This window comes from Neolamprologus brichardi, chromosome 7, assembly GCF_056152115.1.
Source record: "Neolamprologus brichardi isolate AB-2024 chromosome 7, ASM5615211v1, whole genome shotgun sequence".
Taxonomy (NCBI): Eukaryota; Metazoa; Chordata; class Actinopteri; order Cichliformes; family Cichlidae; genus Neolamprologus; species Neolamprologus brichardi.
Window position 1 is genome coordinate 58958368 of NC_142110.1, and position 18535 is coordinate 58976902.

General features: G+C 38.1%; 2 protein-coding genes across 4 annotated transcripts in view; both read left to right on the forward strand.

Moving 5' to 3' along the window:
- Positions 1-1285: 1285 nt before the first annotated feature.
- On the forward strand, positions 1286-11372 carry hmgcs1 (3-hydroxy-3-methylglutaryl-CoA synthase 1 (soluble)). 2 transcript variants are annotated; one of them, XM_006797311.3, is made up of 10 exons: positions 1286-1426; positions 3158-3606; positions 4441-4566; positions 4864-5028; positions 5795-5963; positions 6133-6303; positions 7032-7138; positions 7254-7379; positions 7904-8061; positions 10517-11372. In XM_006797311.3, the coding sequence occupies exons 2-10, from the start codon at positions 3159-3161 to the stop codon at positions 10592-10594; spliced, it is 1548 nt and encodes a 515-aa protein (XP_006797374.1). In that variant the 5' UTR covers positions 1286-1426; position 3158; the 3' UTR covers positions 10595-11372. The 2 variants fall into 2 exon arrangements, with proteins under 2 accessions (XP_006797374.1, XP_006797375.1); XM_006797312.3 differs by lacking the exon at positions 1286-1426 and adding an exon at positions 1863-2019.
- Positions 11373-14301: 2929 nt separating this feature from the next.
- Positions 14302-18535, forward strand: part of tln1 (talin 1) — a 60655-nt gene continuing 56421 nt past the window's right edge. For both annotated transcript variants that reach the window (XM_006797313.3, XM_006797314.3), the window contains exon 1: positions 14302-14716. The gene's annotated coding sequence lies outside the window, so the exon portion shown is untranslated. The remainder of the gene's footprint in view (positions 14717-18535) is intronic.

Here is an 18535-nt window from a genome sequence, read left to right on the forward strand (position 1 = left end):
ACACACACAGAGGTTTCTCCTGCCACATTTTGTGCTCTTCTTATCAATCTATTTTATACCTAATCTGTCCCATGATTTTTGCTGATGCATTTTTATTCATTGTGTAGCTCTTGATAGAGACTACATTTAATTGTTCCTCTCTACTAAGCAACACTTAGTGGTTACTGACTCATTAGTATTGACCTGTTATTTACCTTATAACCTATAATTTTGAAGTTTATTTTTTTTTCTAAATCTTTATGCTTTGGAATAATAATACAACCCAGATTCACAATTGAAGTGTAATGGTGTTCATTCTCGTCTTAAAGTGGTGGTAAAATAAAGTAAATAACAGTCACTCTGGTTATCATTTGGAAACCTGTAGTAACTAGTTGGCAAGCAGATTTAACATATAGCTATTAAGCACGTTATGCGTTAGCTGCAGTGTTAAAATGTTGCTTGGATTATTATTTCATCATATAATTATACACATCTCCATGTATATATGCATGTAAAACGCATATGACTTGTACAGACCACTAACTCTGGTCCATTCTGCAATTAGGGGGTTACTTTTATCTTTCATCTTTTGTTTATTTTCCTGTCATCATTAACCTCCTAGGATCTGGCATCCACATATGTGGACATCATATTTTGGGTTATTTAGACCAAAATACTCAATTTTGCTCTACAGGAGCCTTATATCTAATTACGAGGACATTATACTGCTACTCTTCTATCAAAATTTTAAACGAATATCCTCATATGTGGCTCTCCTTTTTCTTATATACAAAAATTAGGTAAAAAATAAAATAAAAAAATCTGGTAATTCTTTGTTTTTACATTCATCAGGTCCCAATCAGCCCAAATATCAAAGAGAAATTAAAAATGTATGCCGTGGAAGAGTTCGGGTCTTAGGAGGTCAAAATATATAAAGGTAGTCCAGAAGCCTATTAATTAGTGATTAATATAGTTTTAGCACAAGTAATGTGTATATAATGTTATTGTAATTCACATTGTTTTTGCAGTATAAAACACCTGGCAGCTATTGATACTCACCAGAAATTATATGACCGCTACAATTTTTCATAACCATGGTGCTCTGTACTACAAGTGCTACACACTACCGCGCCAGGAATTATTTGTGCAACCTGATTGGCTCTTTCTTTTCTCACCAGACATCATGCATGTCATACTATTGGACAGCAAATATGCGTGGTTGTGATTGGTATTCTCCGATTGGTTGGAAGCTTTCGGGGGTTCATAGCGCCGCATCGTGCCTGTGAGCTGTGATTGGACAGGAAGCCAGGTGCTGTAGTACTGAGGTTACGCTGCCTCGTCACTGTCTGATATAAATACACCTCTACTTGACTACTAGAGGTTGCTCAGCTGGATATAAGAAACGCCGAAGAGAATAACCTTCATCACTGAAGTTGACTACATACAGGTGAGACTCGCTACGAATGTCCTGCAGCTACACATGTTCAGTTATGAAGAAAACACAAGAGAAATTTATTGTGCGTTGCTGTTAATCTGATTTTCACATGAGAATAAAGAATCGTTATTATGTGAGCACACACACTCACACACACACACATATATATAAATAGATGTTTTAGTTAATCTAAGAATGTTAACACTGAATCAGACATGGCGAGTCAGACCCTTTAGTACAGGTTTATGACAGTGTGTGCATATATAAATATATACACCTCAGTTGGTCCGTCAGCTTTATTCTTCCGACTAGCAAACTGTCCGAAGAAACGCTTGTAGTCCGTACTGTGATCTATCAAAGTATGTGCCCTGCATAAGAATGTCACCCAACTAGTTACTTTTTAATTTTTTTAATTTAATTTTTTTAATGAAAACAACATATTTTCATACGCAAGTGTCCCGTTAACTCAGTGTGGTAGACTATCCTTTGGCTCCCAGGCATGCACTGCTTAAGTTCCAGGAAATCCAGTTGCCGTTGCCCTTTCACCCAATTTTGTTGCCCACTGTACTTATCTGGTCCCCGTCTAGTTCTATGTAGCCGTTTAGGTACGTATTCTGAATGGTATAAAAGCGCATATAGTTATGGGCAGCTCCAGAAATGTGTCCTCCACTTTAAGCTAAGCCAGATAGATTTGGTTCTGAAAATCTGCTGGGCCGACCTTTTGACTAGCTAATCTTACCGGTTTAATATGCATGTGGAGTGACAGTATATGTCAACATTTGATGATATTTATGTAAATGTCAAGGAAAGAAAGAAGGTCATAGAAATTTGCTGTTCTCTTAGCTAACGTGGTTGCTAGCAATGCCACCCGTAATCGCAGCAAGTCGGCTAACGTTATCTGTCAGATTATTAGTAAAGAGATCATCAGTAAAAAGTAAATAGACTAATATCAGTACACTGTTCTTTTCTAGTATTACTTTTTGTGCTTTCTAAATACTTTCTAATAAGTCTCAAACTAGTATACAGTTTGAGAGTTGGATTTTATCGTTTATGATTATTAGCCTGTAATGACTCGTGCTCTGCGACGTTGTTGTAATTAAATAAAATGTACCCCCATAATTATGCAGCTGTAAAGGTTTCGGTGCTGATGCTTGTGCATAAGTAATATTGTTATATTAGTTTATTTTGGCTATACATTTTCAACCCTTATACAACCAGTTTTATCGCTTTTCATCATCTACATTACGTGTAGTGTAGGGTATTTTAGTCTGAAGCCTGTTGAGGTAAATGTTGCTGTAATTTGGTGCTATATAAATAAAACTTATTTGAATGAGATATAACCAAGTACTTACCTGTCAATGGGGCTGGTCATATGCCAGTATTTTAAGGCTGAATGGTGATACTTAACATATGGGTTTTTCCATATTTTCTATAAAAACATTAAAATTGTGCCATTTACTAACCTACTGATTTAACTTGTGTTAGAGTGATTCAGATTTCACCATCAGAGAATGAATCCAAAACTGCATACTCACAGATGTAGATACTGGAGCTGCTGCATATAGCTACTTAACATATGATCAAATCCTTATTTTGTTTAACAAATTATCAGTATAAATTAACTCTAAATTTTTAAAACTGGTGTGCTTGGAAACTAAGAACATATCTGTTTTTATGTGTTATCTGTTTGTTATTAATATAATATTTAATATGAAACCCCTTCTTGTCCCCTAACTTGTTTAGGATGCCTGGCTCAGCCCCAGTTAGTTACCTGGGACCATGGCCTAAAGATGTGGGTATCATTGCCTTAGAACTGTACTTCCCATCCCAATATGTGGACCAGACTGAGTTGGAGGAGTTTGATGGTGTGCCCGCTGGTAAATACACCGTGGGCTTGGGCCAAGCTCGCATGGGCTTTTGTTCAGACCGTGAGGATATAAATTCTCTCTGCCTGACTGTGGTCCAGAGGTTGATGGAGAAGAATGCTCTATCCTACAACAGCATTGGTCGACTGGAAGTTGGTACTGAAACCATCATTGACAAGTCCAAGTCTGTCAAGACAGCCCTCATGCAGCTATTTGAGAACTCTGGCAATACAGATGTGGAAGGAATTGACACCACAAATGCTTGCTATGGTGGTACAGCTGCACTCTTCAACGCTGTCAACTGGGTGGAATCCAGCTCATGGGATGGTGAGTAAGCTTTTGTTAATGTTAAGCTGCTTTTGTTTATATCAAAAATTACCAGAAATATCTCATGTTTTCCAGTCAAAGCTGACCTGTCTAAACCCCAAAAGGTTAAATTTTACAATTAGATAAACCAAAGAAATCCACAAAATGTAAACATTTGAGATGCTGGAGCTCCAGAGTGGTTTCCATTTTTTGTTTAATAACTTAAGTAGTCTCCAAAGTGCATTGCACTGCTATAGTTATCATCCCAGTCCACTTAAGAAAAGTCTTTCAGTTAAGCAGAATTACTCAGCATTACCCAGCAAGTCATACAGCAATGTAATTTCATGAATGTTCACTTATTAGTTTTACAAGTTTTTCATATTTCACAAATCATTGTGTGTTAGTGAGCCAGCTCACTAACACACAATGTTTCCTCAGATGTGTCCGTTGTGCGATCATGTGACTGTTAGACAAAAGTGCTGAATGAACACTTTGGGTTCTCAACTTGAGAAGAAAAGTCTAGAATATAACACATGTAAGCCTTCTGAAAAGCCACAGTGGCTTTTTTAAAAAAAAATCTCTTCACCCGTGTTTAGTGACATGCTGTCTCAAACATATCTCTCTTGTAAATGAGACACTAAGTCTCAGCGGGATTACCTGTATAAATAAAGTTTAAATAAAGTTAAAACATTATATTATGCATGAAAACCTATGTAGATAGACTTGTATATGCAGTATGTGGGGTATGTGTGTGTCTTTTTGGTGTTGTCTGTGTTGAGTGTTCCTGAAGCAGCTTCTGTTTTTCTAAAAAGAATGCCTTAGTGATTTCCTGCTCCTTGTGTTTCCTCTCTGCAGGACGTTATGCTTTGGTGGTAGCAGGGGACATTGCTGTCTATGCCACAGGAAGCGCCCGGCCTACAGGGGGGGCTGGTGCTGTGGCCATCCTGATTGGGCCTAATGCTCCTCTGGCCTTTGAGCGAGGTCAGTTAATTGATAGCTTTGTTTCTTATGCTCAGTCTCTGAGACAGAGCTTTTGGGAAAGAAATTATACATTTTTGGAAAAAAGTTTATTTCTGCTCAGATGAGTTATGATATAAGCACTAGTAATGGCTACACCAGTAGGACTGTGTTAAATCTGTTAGTAGATAAAATGTATCCAGAAATGACCTCAGTCATGCAACGTTTTAAATGAGCATCGCACAAAATGTGTCTGAACATATGTCTTTTGACATTTGTGGTAAAATGAGGGAATGACTGAAGTTTGTTTTTAATATACAGGTCTACGGGGAACCCACATGCAGCATGCATATGACTTCTATAAGCCAGACATGGTGTCAGAGTATCCTGTTGTAGATGGCAAGCTGTCGATACAGTGCTACCTGAGTGCCTTGGACCGCTGCTACTCTGTGTACCGCAACAAAATCCATGCACAGTGGCAACGAGGTTGGTAGTATATAGAAAGAGACACACATGTCTGGTTTGCTAACCTCGTGAGGACATCTCATTGACATTATGCTTTCCCTAGCCGCTTACCCTAACCCTAACCATCAAAAATGAATGCCTAATCCTTACCCTAAACCTTAACCATAACGCAATTGTAACCTTGACACTAAAACCACATTTTGAGTCTTCAAACTCATGAGGACATGGATTTTGGTCCCCATCAGGGCTGTTGGTCCCAAAGAATAGTAAATTTCGTATTTTGGACCCCCCCAAATAGGAAAAACCAGTACACACACACGCATACACACACACCTTGGCCAGAAAAATTACTTCTTTGGTTTTCTCTCAAGGTCAGCGGTTTGGTATAAACTGCTCTGTGGTATGGGGTCTGTAAATTGGAGTAAGAGCCAAAAGCTCTTAGCTGCCCCTTTCTTTTTATTGAACAATGTGTTTTGATTTTGACCCAAAGTCACAAAGAATCTAAATCAAGCCCTAAAAACTAGCAGGAATTTATGCTGAGCTAGGAAGAAGTGCAACAAGATTTGAGTTGTATATGTATAATGTGTATATTGTAATGTGTAAAAAACATGTTCAAGAGAAGTGTTGGTTTGAGTGAAACTCTTATCTATCATTTCAAACTGTCATTTACACCTGTGCCGTATGTAGCCTAGTGTGGTAGTACTGCTTGAGCTACACACAAGATAACCATTCGACATTCAGTAAATAATTTTTTCACATGGTCTTTAATCATTATATTTTCTAACAGAGGGTTCAGATAAGAGCTTCAGCCTGGAGGACTTTGGCTTTTTAGTCTTCCACTCTCCTTATTGCAAGCTGGTACAGAAGTCATTGGCAAGACTGATGCTGAATGACTTTCTGAACCACCCCACCCCAAACACTGAGACCGGACCCTTCACAGGCCTCGAAGCCTTCAGGTACTCTCAAAGTAAAGCACCTGGCCAGATAGTTTGTTTTAAAGTCGTGAGCTCAAGTGTAATTGCTAGTTTTAGACATATTTAGACATTTTCATCATTTGTGCTTTTATACAAACACAAAGGGGGAAAAAGCACTTGTAGTAGTTTTCTTACTCATTGTGTGTTGCAGAGATGTACAGCCAGAGGATACCTACTTTGACCGGGATGTGGAGAAGGCATTCATGAAGGCCAGTACAGATATGTTTGAGAGGAAGACCAAGGCATCCCTGCTAATCTCCAACCAGAATGGAAACATGTACACCCCCTCTGTCTATGGCTGCCTGGCTTCACTTATTGCACAGTATGTCTCATTGTCTTTTCTTCCTTTTGCATTTATTTGTCCACTGATTAGTTTGAATCATGTGCTTAAGAAGGTTGAAGTCAAAGCCTGGATCAACCTATAATAAATAAATTAAAGGCAGCAACACATGGGTGCAATAGCTTAGCTGTCAGCTGGAGCAGATGAACATATGCTGCAAGTCTTAGAGTAATGTCCTGGGTTCAACTCCAGTCTGAGCTCTTTGCTGCATGTCTTTCCCCACCTTCCTGTCTGCTCTTCACTGCACTATCTAGTCAAGGCAAAAAAGACAAAATCCACTCAGACTTGAGGCATAATTCAAATTCTGTGGGCTGTGCTCAAAATTTTGTGTGTGTGTGTGTGTGTGTGTGTGTGTGTGTGTGTGTGTGTGTGTGTGTGTGTGCGCGCGCGCGCAATTTTCTTTTCTTTTTTTAAATCCATGTTATAGTCCACTTCTCAACTGCCTGAATAATAAAGGCTGAACAGATCACATAGAAGTCCTGAATCCATACTGATTCCACAACACTAACATCAAGAGTCTCTTTGGATCCTTGTCTTTGATTTGAAATGCTTGTCCTGCTAAGATTACTATTTATTTGGGACTAGTTTTACTCATCCAGTATGTATGTAAAAAAAAAAAAAAAAAAAAAAAAAAATATATATATATATATATATATATATATATATATATATATATTTATTTATTTATTTATTTGTTGCCTCTGTTGTAGACACACACCATCACAAATGGCAGGACAAAGGATTGGAGTTTTTTCCTATGGTTCAGGATTTGCTGCTACACTGTATTCTCTCAGAGTGACACAGGACCATACCCCTGGTAAGTCATATATTTTACAATTGACTTGTGTGACATAAGTAAAATTGCAAACTTTTCCCATTTAAAAACGGTAGAAAGAAACTGTAGTTCATTTCTGGTTGGCTGTCTGTGTCAGGATCTAGTCTGGACAAACTTGTATTGAGCCTAAGCGACCTGAAGACAAGACTGGACTTGAGGAAGAAAGTTTCGCCAGCTCTTTTCTCTGAGAATATGAAGCTGCGAGAAGACACACACCACTTGGGTATGACCTCGCTTTTGTTGCTTGGTTATTATTTATCCATATTTCTGACAGCAAGGACACTAAGAGCTGTCACAAATGCACAAAATAGCGTTCATGTAAGCACAAATAGAAAATGTTAATTGTGATGTTGTACAGTAATGACAAGTATGTGATTCTTGTTCTAATATAATTAAAGAGCTTCACAACGGCTTTTGCTGTGCCCTAATATAAAATGTTACTTGGTTATTTATATATTATTCTGCACAAAGAAACATGATTAACAAATCTTGATTGACTGATTTAAGTAAAAAAAAAAAATAGAAGATTCACACCCCAGGTAAATGTAAGACAGTGTACCCTGACTTTGCTTTCAAATTCACACATCTGAAGAGTACTTCAATGGAAAGTCTTTAACTTGTCAGAGTCTTGCCTCAGTAAAGTAGGCTGGTTTGGCTAAAACGCTCACTGAGTTATTCACACACACAACTAGACTGGTGTTTGGAATAATGGCTTGTTTACACTGATCACTTTTTTTTTCCATACAGCCAACTATGTCCCACAAGGCTCTGTTGAGGATCTGTTCCCAGGTACATGGTACTTGACGCGAGTGGATGACAAACACCGCAGGGAATATGCCCGCAGACCTCTGGATGATGACCTGCCAGCAGAATCAGAACTGGTTCGCTCAAGCAGTGCCACCGAGGTACAGGAGGAATAAATATTTGGGCAGTTTTCTATCTTTCATATAGACAAACTGAATTCTGTAACAGTATTTTTGTTTTAAATCTGTAAATGACTATATGAGCAGTTCCTTATAGAAACAAATGACATGGTGGGCATGTAAGAGTCCACATGCTTAGTAAGAGTATAAAACCTTTAATTGGTGAATCTAAATTGGCCATAGGTGTGAATGCAAGTACGACTGTCTGTCATCCCTGGCGATCCATCCAGGGTGTACCCAACCTCTTGCCCTATGGTAGCAGGAATAGGCTCCAGCCTCCCTACGACTCTGATAAGGATAAGTGGAAGAGAGTGGATGGATGAATGGATGAAATCACCCAGCTATTTTATATAATTTAGCTATATTTGGGGGCTGCAGGCTAAACAGAGAACCACCTCTTCCAGCTTATCTGGGGGAACACTGTAGCATTCCCAGGCCAGCCGGTGGATGTCATCTCTCCAACGTGTTCTGAGGCTGAGTCTAGCACTGGTCTTCCTCCTCGGTATGACAAGCCCAGCTGGTGTTGCAACACTTTATTCAGGAGGCGACCACCTCAACTGTCTTCTTTTGTAGCTGCTGTACTCTAAACCTTTCCTGAATGACTGAACTCCTCACCCTATTCTAAGGGAAAGCCCATCCACCTTGCAGAGACAGCTCGTTTCCACAGCTGGTATCAGCAATCTCATTCTTTTACATTTAGAAAAAGAACTAACAACTAGAAGAAGAAGAATAGTAAAGAATAAAGAGAAACAGGAACTCAATAGTGTGAATGCTTTACAAAACACACAATCTTGTCAACAAAAAGATCAGGTGAGACTAAGAGATTTATGGTGTTTGTCAACAACAATCTCAGAGCAGCAGCTCCACCTGGTGGTAGATAGCATTTAGAAGACAACAATTTACTGATATTTGGCATCAATTGAAAACAATTACATTAAACAACTAGTACATCTGGTACCGACTAGTGACAGTAGTGACGATTACTCCTGTAGTTGTCTAGTCATGCACATCCCTATACGCTATATTGCCAAAGGCATTTGCTTGTCTGCCTTCACATGCATATGAATTTAAATGACATCCCATTCTTAATCCATCTAGTTTAATGTAATGTCAGTCCACTATTTGTGGCAGGAACCTCCATTAGACACTTCCCTTTCCAGAATTGCATTCTTGAGGTCAGACACTGCTGTTGGGTGAGAAGGCCTGCTCATGGTCACCTCTTTAATTCATCCCAAAGGTGTTCTATAGGTTTGAGATTCTATAGGTTTCTTTGACACCAAATTCCCTCATCCATGTCTTTATGGACATGGCTTTGTACACTGGTGTGCAGTCATGTCAGAACAGGAAGAGGGGCTCCCCAAACTAGTCTCTAAATGTTGGGAGCATCAAATTGTCCAAAATGTCTTGGATGCTGAATCATTAAGAGTTCCTCTCATTAGAACTAAGGAGCTGAGCCCCTCCTGAAAAACAACCCCACACCATAATCCCCAATACACTAAAAGTTCTTTTGGCAACAGCCAAACCCAGACTTGTCGATTGAATTGCCAAACAGAGAGTCGTGATTTGTAACTGGAGAGAACATGTCTCAGCTGCTCTAACAAATGATCTGCTTTGCATTGCACTTGGTGGTGAAAGGGTTGGATGAGTTTTCATCCAGGAATATGCGTTCCATGAAGCTCTTTGCACATTGTCCTTGAGCTAATTTCCACAGGAAGTTTGGAGGTGTTGACTCTGCAGAATGTTGCAAACTCTGCACCTCAGCATCCTCAGATTTTTACACGGCGTACCGCTTGGTGGCTGTCATTCCTAATCACTTCCACTTTGTTTTAATACAACTAAGAGAGTACTGTGGAATGGGAAAGAAATTCCACTGGTGGCATTCTATCACACTACCACACTGGAATTCACTGAGCTCCTTAGAGCGACCCATCCTTTCCCAAATGCATGTAGAAGCAGTCTGCATGCCTAGGTGCTTTATACACTTGGAAGTGATTGGAACAGCTGAATTCAGTGATTTGGATGGGTGAGTGAGTACTTTTGGCAATATAGTTTACTTCTGAGCCATACTGCTTGTCATCTCAGATTTACACTGGTCAGATGGTTCTTTTTCACAGTGGAAATGCAAACAAGCAGTGGTCTGAAGGAACCATTTGGCTTCCTGAAAAGTGTTCCTGGGCACTTGGATGGATGACTGTTTATGTAAAACATAAATGTGGAGGCACCTGTGATTCAGAAGAGAAAGCTTATCAGCATTCTCTCTGCATGTCTTGGTGTACCTAGACAAGATACTGAAGCCCTTTTCCCCATCTACGAAAGAATCCCCCTGCACATGCAGCATTGCTTCTCCCACATAATCAGAGGGAACTAACTTGTCAAAATGCAATATATGGACAGTAATGAATTGTTTCATGATGTTGATTATCTTTTCTTCTTTCAGCACATCCCAAGTCCAGTAAAGAAGATGCCTCGTATGCCTGCAGCCACGGCTGGCTCTGAAAGAGCCGTCAGCAACTGAAAGTACTCTGCACTTACTCGGAGAATTATAAAGTTCCAGCAGTTTGGAAACTATGTGAGACAATAGAGATCAGATGAATAGCAACAGAAAGTGCTGTGCCGTGCAAAATTATGATTAAATCTCCATTAGTGGAGGACTACAAACAGCTGGAGTCCCCTTGTCTTCATGTGTTACTGCAGGACAGTAAACCTGAGCAGAGTCTGTTATCACAATATTTTATTTTAGTTATCCTTTATTTCAACTTTTATATTTTATGAACAGCTATATTTGGGAGAACCATAAACAGACATAGACATAGCATGATCGATTCTGACAGCTGCCAACCAGTGATGGTGTGACTTCAGGTTTTCCTCTAATGACAGAACAAAGAGTATGTGTCACCTGTTTTTATGATTTAAAATTGTACTGCTGTCACAGCATATGATGGAGGTGCTGACTTTACAATGTCACTTGGTCATCATAAACCAGAACAGTTCAACACAAGAGGCAAAATGATGCTATATAAAGAGGAGCTTTTTCCAGTAGGCAAATGGTGTGTTATCTTTAAACTTCTGATTCCAGGAGCCAAATATCTAAAACCCAATGTAAATCTGTAAAAAGGGAAAAAAAAAAAAGAGAAAAAAGAAAATATGCACTGTAGCATACTGTATACTTTATAACACATACCTGGTTTTATTTTGTTGAGACACCAATCAATTTATTGAGGGGTTATTGTAAGAAAATGTTTAATAGTGTTAAACATTTCACTGATAAATAAATCAAAAAATATCAAACTGTCTATGGCTTCTAATTTTCCATTTTTAAAAGAACTTTGTGTGAATTTGAGAAACTGGTCAGACAAGAAAAGACATGTTCTTGGACAGCGGGAACTTTAGCTGAAACTTCATATTTGCAGTCTAATTCATTAAACTGGGTAAGGTCATTGATTGCATTGTCATTCATTGTCATTTTCTAAACCTGTTCTGTTCACTTACAGAAGTAAATAGCAAGCAAGTCATTTATTGCCTCTACGTGTACAGAAACAGTTCACTTTATTACAGGAAACAAAAAGGGGAAAGTAGATGATTTAAAAATGTTGTCATGGAAACATTATAGCCAGTGCCTGCAAGGTTGTCTTCTTGTGATGTGGCCCTTTTTAAGAAATCTGAAATTTACATTCATCCAATCTAATCAGTGTTTCAGGGGGAAAAAAATATAGGTACCGTACAAACAGCTGCTAGAAATCCTTTGTAAACCCTCTTGAATTTGAGTAATTTATCCTATCGTTCTTGAAAGTGCAGTCTGATCTTCTAATTAAATTTAGTTGTTAAATTTACACAAATTTACATGTGTACTTTTAGGTTTCTGTTGCAAACAGTGCAAGCAGAAAGCAGCCAAACAATTTCATTTCAGTAACTTGTAGTTTGACAACCACGTAGAAGCAGGAACTTTCCTGTAGCTGCTTGTCATACTTAAACAAAACATGGAAGAATCTTTTATTATTCCTGTAGAATGAGGGTGACTACATACATACATTAGATTGGCATAAATTGAGTTGATAAATCTACCATCATCCTCATATTTGTCATCATTTGACTATGTATATATCAAAGTGCTTGAGAAATTGAACAAAGTGATATAAAAAAGGGGGTTTCCTCTTTTTCAATTGTTTGTTACACTTAAATGTTTCAGATCAAACACATTTAAATATTAGACAAAGATAACCCAAGGAAACAGAAAATACAGTTTCAACATGGCACCATCACACTACCCCCACCATATTTTACTGTTGGTATGATTTTTCGTTTTTGAAATGCTTTGGTAATGTAATGAACACACACCATTAAATTTCTCATAATTAGGTTAGTTATCAGAATTGGATTGTTGTGGGCAGCATAGTGGTGCTGTGGTTAGCACTGTTGCCTCACCTTAGGCCCATCCCTGTGTTTGCGTCAGTTCTCTCTGGGTGCTCCAGCTTCCTCCCACAGTCCAAAGGCTTGCAGTGATGGGTGTGAATGGTTCTCAGTCTCTGTTAGCCCTGTGATGTACAGGCAACCTGTCCAGGGTATACCCCACCTTTTGCCCTAGAAGAGGCTGGGATAGACTGATTAACTAAAAGACTAAAAACATCTTAAGTTAAGTTCAGATTAAAATGCAAACATACTGTTATCCTGTTCTAATAGGTGGAAACACCTAATGTTTTCCCACCTCGTATATACTTCACACTGCGGAAAACAATGTGTCTCCCTCTTTAATAGATTAAGGAATTTGTGATTATGATTTTGCAAGGATCACAACTAAACGGGATGTGGGATTTATTGTGCATCATTTCTGTGGCATTACATTTAGAATAGATACAACAATGCTGTTGGCTGTTAGAGGCTTTCAAGAATCTAGTTTTTGACTAGATTCTAAATTGCCAATATTTCCTAGATTTTTTTTTCAAATAATAAGGAGAATTATTATGTTTTAAATCCTCTAACTACTAACTGCAACACTGTAGTTAACAGAATCGTCAGCTAATTATTAAGCTGTTAAACTAACTCTACTCACCCATGATGTTGAGTGTGCATGGTAACAATGCTAATGTAATTGTTTTTACATGTGTAAATAGCTTTGAATTAACATAAAACATATGCAGAAATATACAAGATCTCAGGTTACTTAAAGCAGTAAAACTGCATTAAAATGATGGAAAATGTCTATGTTTTTACACAATGGTAATTTTCTGTTATTTCTGTAGATCTATCCAAAATAATTAAAAGAACACAAAATGTTTGTTTAGGTGGCAAAATAGATGACTAGTTTGTTTTAGTAAGTTGCTTATTTGACAGAAGAAATAGCCATCTATCCATTTTCCTTCACTGATTTTAAATAACATTTCACTAAACTTAATTCACCACTAGTACTTGCTTTGCAGAGTTGCATACTGAGTCATTTAGTATGTATACAGAATCTGTTTTTACAGTTCTCATCTTTTTTAATTAATATTAATTTGCAGAACATTTGTATTAAGCTTGAACATTAGACAGGTCTTGCAATAATCAAAGAAAACATACCTTGCCCTAAAAACAGCAAATTAATACTGAGTAACCATTGACACTGACTGAATAATATAACATAATATAATATTATAATACTATAATAACATAATAATAATAAAGAGACAAAAGAACTGTGTTTAATGTGTGATTAAGATTTATTTAAAGAAAAATAATCTTTGTTTTTTTTTATCTGAAAATTTATATTTATATCCTTGCAGATGGTGAGAAAGTAATCCCGGTAAGTCACAGGTTCAAGAGCTTTGTAAGACAAGGAATGACAAGTCAGAAAGCCACTTTAACAGAATTTTAAAAAATATATGTACCTCTCCACCTTTCTTCTTCTTTTGAATGTTAATTTGTTATTATTGTTTTTATTGCAGATAGTAGCTTTTTATAACTTTTTAAAAAATTATTAATCAAAGAGAACATTAAAAAGAGGGCTACAGAAGAGAAACACTGGATTTCAGTCCCGTCACTGTCAGTGATGACAGCCGGATGCGAGCAGTGTTCAGGCCAAAGAAAAAGTAAGATAAGTTGAAGTTTCGTGGAGCTGACACTTTTACCGTTATGTGGCCCCAGCGTTGCGTGCGCACACCAGCTTTATAATACGACGATGTTGACACTTTTGACACACCCACCGAACCATCCTGGGCAACTTCAAATGCAGCTGGCCAACGTTTGAAGGAAACATGTCTGTCTACCCGGAAACCCTAACAAAGCAGATCTGAACGTCTCCGCGGTCTCCTCCAGCACAGTCCGTACCATTAAGAGTCAAATTGAGTTGGTTTAGTGTTGAAAACAAGACAGAGTTTGGAAACAAAATAGAAGAGTATGAAAACACACTCAGTGTTATTTGCCTGCAGCAGAACAGTACCCGAACTCTACACCGCCCCTCTGTGCGTCGACGCGCTGAGCCAGGGTGGAGTTTTTCGCAAGCCGCTGCCGAGGGATAGGGAGAGGAACTGAGAAAAAGTCGTCTTCTGGCCTTTCCCCTGGTGGAAAACTTTATTTGTTGTCGGGAGTTAATTTAAGGATCGTTAAATCAGCTCTGTTTTCCGTGTTTGAGTGGCCGTCGACGAGAGTGGATTAACGCGCCCAGGTCAGACTGAATGTTTCTAACTTTGAAAAGTTTCTAGCTTTTTTCTTCGTTTTTTTAAAACGCGAAGTCCCTGACGTCACCACAGACTCGACATGGAAGCGAGACAGATTAGTAAACGTATGCAGATTTGGGCCTTCTAATGTAGAGAGCGCATAAACGGTAGTGTATATGATAACCCAGAAGTTAAATCACACAAATGGGAGACGAATCGAAAGTATCAAGCGCCAAAAGACAGACCACCTCTCTCTCTCACACACACATCTGAATTTTCTGTGCACCGTGTCGCTGTCCTCTCATGCTTCCCTACAATACGCGCATTTTGATGAGATGTATATAAGTTACCTTTATACTATGAAATAGTTTTAATGTCAAAGTTAAAAGGAGTTAACAGCTGTATTGTTCCCCTTTTGACCTACAGCATGCAAGTTCAGTTCATCACAGTCATTTTGTAGGCCGCTCATAAGTGTCCTGGGCGTGTTGTGCAGCTGTTAGAACAAGAAAAAATATCGCCTCTGGGTGTAAATTCTTACACCGCTGTGATGTGTTGTGCAACACAATGAAGGAATTTGGATGCAGATATGTCTACTAACCACCGAGCAATAAAGGAAAAAACAAAGGGTACTTTCTACAGGCTGAAGGACGGCCTGTAGAAACTAGCCTGGAAGAATTAAGAGCTGTACATTTTTAGGCAGGCTCACCTAAAATAAGTAAATAAATAAACTAAAAACCGAACAAAAGCATTTTTGTCTCTGTGGGTAATTGCTTATTACATTAATTGATTAAAAGAATGTTATAAAAATTAATAACTGCTTCATTTTGTATTTAAACTTGTATCTCATTAGATTTTTACATCTCTACATTTTGATATTCTATTATTCTATTTTTTATATCATGCTGCTGTAACACAATAATTTCCCAAATTTTGGGATAAATAAACGCTTATCATTCACTGAAAATTAATGTCTTCAGTAAACGCTTCACCTTCTTTTTTGAACTTGTAAAGATCAGCTTGTGTTCATTAAATAAGGAGTTTTGTTACATGTTAGGTTGCTTATTCAATGCTTACCTTTCAAAAAAGAAGTGCAAAGAAAAAAAATATAAATAACTATCTGACACCAGAACACATATAAGGGAACAGTTAATATATGCACAAGATGGCATGCTCTCAGTGCACTGCACATTTTCGACCACAACCACAGCAAAAATAAATAAGTAAAAAACTAACTATTTTAAGTGGAGGCGAGTGAGCAAGAGATAAAGATAGAGAATCATGAGGTCTTACAAAAATAAGAACAAAATGTAAACTGGAACTAAACAGAAATCCAATCATTCAGCTTATTGTGACTTGTTGTCTTTGCCTTCCTGAGTGTTGTGTTTGTTTTTAGTTGAACAGATTATTTGTTAGTTGATGTAGTCTTATATGTCTTGTGTGTGTGTGTGGATTTTTTTCATTAACCAGCTTCACATGTGTAGCTGAAGCTAACTTTTAACTGCCAAGCCACTATACACTGGTAAAACACTGTGATCTGGGCTGTAGAGAAATGAAGAAAGGCCTCCAGTATTCAAGGTTCAGGCCGTGCTGTGTAGTAATCTGAGCTAATCTACCAGCCATACAGAATTCAGGTAACAGAGTAAAATCCCATTTTGGTAGTTGTATCGTGGACTATTCTCACACCAGTTAAGGAAACCTGCTTCCATTCCAATGTGTTGCCGTGGTTGGAGTGTAGTGTTTTAACTCAGCCATATTTGGTCAAGACAACATGTGCAGCCACTAGTCCACAAGAAATCATTTGTTTTAGACATAAGCCAATTCCCATGGCTGTGTGAGATGCCTGGGGAGTTCAGTCACACCAATGAGGAGACTGGAAGAAAATACAGCTCTTACTTAATTTAAAAATCACACAAAACCTTAATGTTGTTGGGTTGTTTATGATTAAATGAAACATGTATAAAGAATAAAAAGAAACAGAGCTTATCTTGTGATGGCATCACACTAACTGTAATACTGGCTGGTATTATGCCAAATTGTCAATAATTTGATCCATCAGAAACATTAATCCATGTATGGAGAACAACCTCCAGGTGAATTCTAGGGTTTTACATATGAGAACATAATAAAAAAAATCATTTGGTGCTTACCAGGTGTAAATAAAACTTGAACACATGACATACAATGTCATTATTTATTTTGGGAAAAAAACTAAGCAAAAATAGGTGTGTAACAGAATGCTAATACATCATCAGTGATCTTAGAGAAACTGTTGCTCACCACCACTTTGGGAAGGGTTTTAAAACCATTTTTAGAAAGACTATTCCTATGTGGAAAACATTCAAGACAGCTACCAATCTTCCTAAGAGTCAGTGTCCTAGTAAATTCAACTCATGGGTAGAGTGTGCACTGTTTTGAGAAAATGCAAAAAACACAGGAGCTACATCTCAGTCTCTACAGGCCTCAGTATGTTAAAATAAGAAAGAAATTGAACATGTACGGCTTGTTTGGAAGGGCTGCCAAACGAAAACCTTTTCTCTCAAAAAGGAATCTGACAGCATGGCTTAGGTTTGCATCTCATGCAGCCACAAGACTTTTGGAACAATGTCATTCAGACAGACAAAACCAAAATTGAGATGTCTGTCCACAATGAACAGCACCACTTTGGAGAAAACCAAATACAAATACAATACTCATACCAACTGTTAAGCGTGGTAGAGAGGGGTGATGGTTTGAGCTTGTTTTCTAGCTACAACACCTGGCCACCTCACATTCATATTCAAAAAAGAAAAAAACACACGTGTTTTAAAATTAACTACTCATTGGTTTCCCTTTTAGAAATTACAATGTTTTAATGTTAGCCCTTCATCAGACTGGTGACTGATTTCTTAAACATTAAGAGGAGTGTGTGTGGTGTGTGTTCATGTGTAAGGACCTGGTCTACATAGGCTTGGTCCTCTGAAGGATGTGGCCCCTGAATTTGGACACAGCCTGTGTGTTTAAATGTGCAATGAGTGAGTATGTGGTTGCTGCAATTAAGAAAAGTGAGCGTATCCTCATTCTCAGAATTAGGGATATTCCTTGGAACTAATTTCTTAGTCAACTAAGCAAAAAAAAAAAAAAATAGTGCAACCTGCAAGTGTGATCTACCCACATCTCTCTACATGTCTTCAGGATCGCTGCAGTGGCATACACAGTCTGAATAGTTTATATGATGCCTTTAGTCGTAATAGTAAGAAGAGCTGTGTTAAGTTCTGAAAACATCTGTTCTGGTGAGACACATCTGTCATTACTAGTGTTGGATATTTGTTTAAAAATAGCATTATCCTGATAGAAGTAGATTGGGCTGATGCCATTTTGTCTACACTACTCAGTACAATTCCCATAGAACTGGGCTGTCCAACTACAGGCCTCAAGAGCCGGTGTCTTGCAGGTTTTACATGTGTCCTTTATCCAGCACCGCTGATTTAAATGGCTAAATTGCCTCCTCAACATGTCTTGAAGTTCTCCAGAGGCCTGTTAATGAACTAATCATTTGATTCAGGTTTGTTGACCCAAGGTGATATCTAAAACCTGCAGGAAACCGGCTCTTGAGGCTTGGAGTTGGACATCCCTGTCATAGAAGCTTATTTCTATGAATGTTGATCTGTCTTGGTCATTGTGGATGCTGGGCATTTTGATATCAAAGTAACCTAAAACTAAGTTTCAGGTGGGAGTTTCTAAAGTGTTTTTGGCATATTATTAGGAATGGATCACTTTTCATTGCAGTGATAGGGTTCTTGATTGATACAGGACATACAAGATGCTGTCCAAAACCACATTTTTGAGAA

Bases quoted from the DNA above. Each gene is read 5' to 3' on its own strand.
- hmgcs1 (XM_006797311.3), top strand. From the start codon at position 3,159: ATGCCTGGCTCAGCCCCAGTTAGTTACCTGGGACCATGGCCTAAAGAT. The intron at 4,567-4,863 runs GTCAGTTAATTG...TTTAATATACAG, and splicing joins TCCTCTGGCCTTTGAGCGAG to GTCTACGGGGAACCCACATG. The intron at 7,139-7,253 runs GTAAGTCATATA...TGTCTGTGTCAG, and splicing joins GACACAGGACCATACCCCTG to GATCTAGTCTGGACAAACTT.